At 35.0% G+C, this 6098-nt stretch overlaps 1 protein-coding gene across 1 annotated transcript; it reads left to right on the top strand.

The window, feature by feature from the left end:
- Nucleotides 1-782: 782 nt before the first annotated feature.
- LOC132611646 (putative F-box protein At3g16210) lies at nt 783-1925 on the top strand. Its single transcript, XM_060326045.1, has one exon. The coding sequence runs from the start codon at nt 783-785 to the stop codon at nt 1923-1925; it is 1143 nt and encodes a 380-aa protein (XP_060182028.1).
- Nucleotides 1926-6098: the final 4173 nt, after the last annotated feature.

Here is a 6098-nt window from a genome sequence, read left to right as displayed (position 1 = left end):
TTCTTTGATTTTGTTGAGTTTGAAAAGGAACTTGCTGAAGAAGACCAAGCGAGTCTATTGATTTAAATTTTGAAGGTTTGAATCGAAAATTAAATTGTTGGGAATTAGAATGTTAGAAATCAAATTTGGACATATTTTAAAGCAAAAATATGTTAGTGAAATTTTTACACAGTAAGTTGTGACGTTCGTCTGGATTTGTAACAAGACAAGTTTCGCCCATCAATTTGAAATTCGTTAGGATTTGTGGCCGAATTTTGGGGAGGCCAAATCCCGGTGGAATCTTGACAATTCGTTAATATTTTTCCGCAAGTCTAATTTGGCAAAACTTTTTAAAATGAGGTCAAAATTTAAAGGATGGCTCAAAAATCCTATTTTGTGCAAAATTCCCAACAAATGAAGTCATTTCAACGGGGGGCGGGGGGCGGGGGGGGGACAAATAATGTTGATTCTGTTTTTTAAGCATTTAAATAACTTTAAATTAATAACTCAAGCTCGGTTAGTGAATTTGAATGGATGGCTCAACTTAATTTATGGCAAAAGGAAAATAATTAATGAATTTGATAAGAAATTAAGAACTGTTTCATCCTAAATTTTGCCATCACGGGTCACGTCAGGTCAAAGCACTACGAGTTCTATTGGGATTGAGCTGAAAAGTCTCAATCATTACTCAAAAACCCTTGGTAACATATTATTAAAAAAATCATTACTCAGAAACCCTTGGTAACATATTATTAAAAAATCATTACTCATAAACCCTTGGTAACATATTATTACCTAACTCAATGGCACGCGGCGCGAAAATCCCCACCTTGCCTGACGATATTGTTGATTCCATTCTGTTAGAGTTGCCGGTGAAATCTCTTTTACAGTTCAAAAGTATTTGCAAATCATGGTGTTGTTCCATCGATGATCCCGAGTTTGTAAAGTCACATCTACATAAGTCATTTGTTGATACTAATCGTCAAAAAATTCTCTTTATTAGTTTTGAAAAAATTAAACCCTTGGGGTTTACGGCTAAAATCCGATCAACAGAAACATCACTTGGTGTTGATTCCAAATTTACTTTGCTCGACCCTCCCATCGCAGGATTCCTCAATGATACTTATTCTGGTTTAAAAGTGTCTCTGTGCAATGGCTTGGTCTTTTTGAAAAATTATACAAGCATGATGTTATGGAATCCTGCAATTCGAAAATACAAACTGATCCCTAGTTATGCTATGCCGCCACTTTGTTGGACGTACTCGATATTTGGTATTGCCTATGATTCTGTGGCTGAGGATTACAAGATAGTACATGTAAAGGTGACCGATGAAATTCATCGGGACCATATCATTGAAATATATTCAGTTATTAATCAATCTTGGAGAAGGATGGAGGATATTAGGGTTCCCGTTGGATTCCGTTCCATCTACCGACATCCAGTTTCATTAAACGGTACCATTAACCTTATTGCCACTTCAACTCGAGACAAATCTGAATGCTTTGTTATATCTTTCTACTTAGCGGACGAAAAATTTATTGTCACTCCATTCCCGAGAAAGGACCAGAATTTTTTTAGTTGGAGATTGTGTACTTTTGCCAATCGTGTCTGTATTTCCGCGACTTTTGAGGAGAAATTTTCGATGTGGGCACTGGAGAAAGATGGGAAAACTGGCTTACTGATCTGGAATAACATCACGGCGATTCTAACTTCAGACTCATCGATTCACAAATTCCCCGGGGGTCTTGTTGACTTGGTATGTGTTAAGGAGAATGAAAATATATTATGGAGATATTGTAACGACGAAAAAGGTCATTTTATCGAGTACGATGTGCAGAGAAAAGAAGCCACTGAATTTAAGTTAGAAATAGAAATTCTACTAAATAAACATTTACCACTTTTGCATGTGGAAAGTTTAGTTTCCCCCAAGATTCAGTGGGATTAACAAGTCCCTATTTAACGATATTCAAGAGTTTCGTTTTTCCTTTTTTTTTTTTTTTTTTTTTTTAGTTCCCCCTAATCGTTTTGGATTTTTTTGAGGATATGCTAAGTCTTTGTCTAATTCGATTGTTTTCTGATTATTCCAGATATAATTTTTGTTACGCTAGTTTCTTTTTAAATTTAACCACTTCGTTTGGTGAAAGTATTGTCATTTTGTTGAAGTAGCATTGTCCAGTTGCATACCTTTGTTTTCAATTGATTTGTGAATAAGGTTTCTTGTAGTTATGACCATTGACTACTTAAAAAGGTGATTAATCCTACAGGTTTTAGATGTTTGAATAGGAATTAAACTGTGTTCATCAATTTGAAAATTACATATTTAATTTGTGTACTATGGGATGTGTGCTTACATTCTTTTACCCTACTTGTTACGGTTATAAGCAACGCTGAATTACTTCTTCAATTTGTGGTGGTTGGTGGAACCGCAGTTATCTGGAAGTGCCCCAAAAAGACCGTGCTAGGCACATACACACCCTTAGTTTCAATATTTGGGTGAAACTCAATTCTTTCAACAATAAGGCCGCTCTGGTCATGAAGGCACTCAATCTCCACACATATCGTGCTTCTGCTTCTCCATCATATCGGAAATAAATCACTTATACCCTCCGTTATGTTATGGTATCAAAATTACCCTCGCGTTCTTGGAATTAACCAAGTTAAAAAATATAGTTTTTTCGCTTGCATGGAGCTATCCAGCTTGGACAACCCCCTCCCAACTCCTCATTCTTTATAACAGCATTTCTCCGCTGAAAAAATTACTCTTGAAGATCGTTGTTATTCTGGAAAAGCTCATAATTCATTCTCTATTATTATTTATTCTCTATTAACTTGAAGGCAATTGAATACTATGAAAAATGAAAGTAACCAATAAGTTCTACTTTCAAGTTAACTTGAATTACAACACTAATAAAACCCTTGTTATTTATAAATAAATAGAACTAATTTGTCTTGGATAATTGATAATACCAAAAATTGATTGCGAACAAATTATGAACAAGTACTAAAAGACGTATAGTAAGTTAGTAACATTACCCACCTAACTAAAAAACAATATTGTCTAGACAATAAGTTTTAATAAATCTCTGAAAATCCTAAGTATCTCTTTCCCCTCTTCTTGAACTCATTTCAGTTTTTTAAAATCTAAAACCAACAAGAGTTGATGGGGGCTATGCTAAGACCCCTTACTACGATCCTGGATAGCCCGTTATCTAGCAAGCCATTGACTCACTTCAAGTCCAAGAACGTCCAACGAATGCATGCTAGTGAATTGAATAATCTTCAAGAATATATAATTAACTAAAAGGTGTTCAGAGAGTCATCAAAACTTTGATGATTCATGCAAAAAAAACTTGGAGATTGTGAAGATCAAGCTAGTTACACTACAGAAAAGGTTGGAGAGCAAAAGGTGCTAGAAATGGTTTAAGAGGGATATAAATTAAAAAGCTAAAGAACACTTTCCTGGGAGCACACAATTGTGCACATTTGACAAACACATTTTCTTAGTTGAGCTAGTGTAGGATTATTTTTCTTCGGAGATTAGGAAACTCATGAGAGAGAATTGGGACCTCACGGTTCACATTCAACTTCAGATTACATTTTTTTCAAGAATTGGAATTCTGGACGGTAATCTTGTTCTTTAGTTTTTATTATTATTATTTTCTTTTTTTTAATCTCGAGTTCTATTTTATCGTTCCTTGGAGGCGATCAAACTCGTAAGTCAATAGTAGCGTAAGACATGACATTCATCTAGGTATCTAGATTCTTCTGGTTAACATCATATAGACAAAAAAGAAATAACCATATTTACTAAGGAATGGAAAATTTGTTGGTAAATAGCCGACGAATTACCAACAGAACTTTTTCGTAACTAAAATTGCTATCGATTATAAAGTATTTTTTTACGACATTTACCACCAGACTACCACGGAATATGAATGATGAAGAACCAAATGTACTAACCCATTTTTTATCCGTTAGTAAATTTACCAATGGAATTATAGAGCCAAGTTTCAAAAATTTCCTTTGGAGTTTACCAACCAGGTTTTAGTTTGTAATTTTACCAACGAATTCAAATTTGTTGGTAAAACTTACCAACGAGCCTTTTAGCTAAGGATCAATAGTCATTGGTTATACGTTGGCAACTTAATTTGCGACCGATTTGCCAACGAATTTTTTTATTGGTAATTCCCTTTTTTTGTAGTGATCTACTAAAATAATTAATTCCTAACAGAAGATAGAGGAATGTAAGGCTAACTATACCTGTCAAAAAAAGCAAAGAGTCAACAAAAGGTTTATTTTTTCTTTCAGCTGTGCCCATTTTCCATTGATGAATATAATAGGCAATGCAAAACGTACAGGAAAATTTACACTTGTATAAATTGGACAGAAAATAGCTAATCCTATATAGCATTAGGAGAGATTAGTGTCTCCACATATGGTACAGCACGATGGATGAGAAGTGATGCTTGAGGCCAAACAATTTTTAATTCTTTCAACTTTCTTCTCGCTTCGAGACCTTTGACCTCACAAGCTTTAAATTCTTCAAACATTTGACTTTTGAAATCGTAACACATGTATCCACCTTTATCCCAACTGAAAAACAACATATCTTCATCCGCCCTAAAACTCACAGGCCCAGGCTCAGTAATAGCCAATATTTTACTCCAGCTCATTAATCCATCCTTTTTCAAACACCAAACCTCGAAATCAACAATATTCTCGAAATCAACAACATTCTCTTTAAAAAATTTGGTCCAAAACATAGCCAAAAGGCTTTCTCCTACAGCATACAAAGATACATTTTCCGCAATTAGATCCGAATGTGGAAACAATATTTCCTCAAAATTTTCATTTTTCGAACAGACATATAATCATGCTCCTACTATAAGACCAGGTGGGTGGCTGCCGTGGCTGCCGAAGGATAATATAAGCAATTCCATCAGCTACAACTATGCGTCCAATACAAGCCTCAATGTTTAGAGGTAACTTGCCTACCAATTTCCACGAGTCACTCTTTGTCGAAAATATTTGAACAGGATGGCGACGGCAACCTACCCTAACTATTTTGTAATCGTTCAAAGAAGAAACGTAGCCTAAACCATATTTAGAATAGGACCTGTAGTGGCCCTCAATAGGGATCGGACGAGGGATTATTCTTGATTATCTGAGGGCCGGGTTCTACGGAACGATTTTGCTAGTTTCTCTGAGGGCGAGGTAGTACAGAAAATTATGGTTTTTAGGAGGGAAAACAAGAAGAAATAAACTGTTGCAAGAATTAACGAATTTGCTAATGAACAAATGATTGAATCCTGGAGGAGGTTCAATAGGAGAGACAGCGGAATCATGTTGAAGTGGAGCGTCTATAGAGTAGTATCGGTCCTTCCAGCATGCCAGAAAGATTTTTTGGTAATATTGTTGCTTGATGAATTGCGGATCTTCAGTTAGAGAACACCATGATTTGCAAACGCTTTTGAATCTGAGAAGTGATTTGACAGGAAGTTTTAGCAGTATATCAATGACGATATCATGGGGAAAGTTATTAGGCATTGTTTCGGATATCTAAAAGATTTTGGGTTTGAGCTTTTGTTTCTGCTTCTGCTGTGAAAGAATTAATACCTAGGGTTAGGGTTTAATATATGTGAAGCAAGCAAACTATTTTTGTCATGCTGCCTATCATTGTGCAAATATTTCTTCTCACTGAAATCTGAAACAGTTGCTGATTTTATTTCGTAATTTGCTTTAATAGGACAGAAAGTTATCAAAAATATCACAGGAAATAATCATGAAGATATCAAAAATATTACTATATGATAATTTATTCAAACTTTGTCGAAACAAAATGTCACGTTTTGAGACTGTTAGGAGTTTTAATTATTTACATAAAAGTCCCTTAGGTTCTAGAATTGCTAATTAACTCCTTTAGTGGGTTAGTTGTCTTTATATTTCAGTAGCGAAGGTATTCTTGTATGCTATGTTGAATGAGAAATATCTTTACTTCTTTCTCTTTCTCCCTCTCTTCTTCTTTCTCTAATTTCCCCATTGCTGAGGTCACTAGAGCTCTTCATATCGTTACACAAAAGTAAACATGGAACTTCACTCAAGTATGGTGCATCTCGAC

The sequence above is a fragment of the Lycium barbarum genome, chromosome 9 (assembly GCF_019175385.1).
Source record: "Lycium barbarum isolate Lr01 chromosome 9, ASM1917538v2, whole genome shotgun sequence".
Taxonomy (NCBI): domain Eukaryota; kingdom Viridiplantae; phylum Streptophyta; class Magnoliopsida; order Solanales; family Solanaceae; genus Lycium; species Lycium barbarum.
Note: the sequence above shows the minus strand (reverse complement) of the source record. Positions and strands in the feature narration are given on the sequence as shown.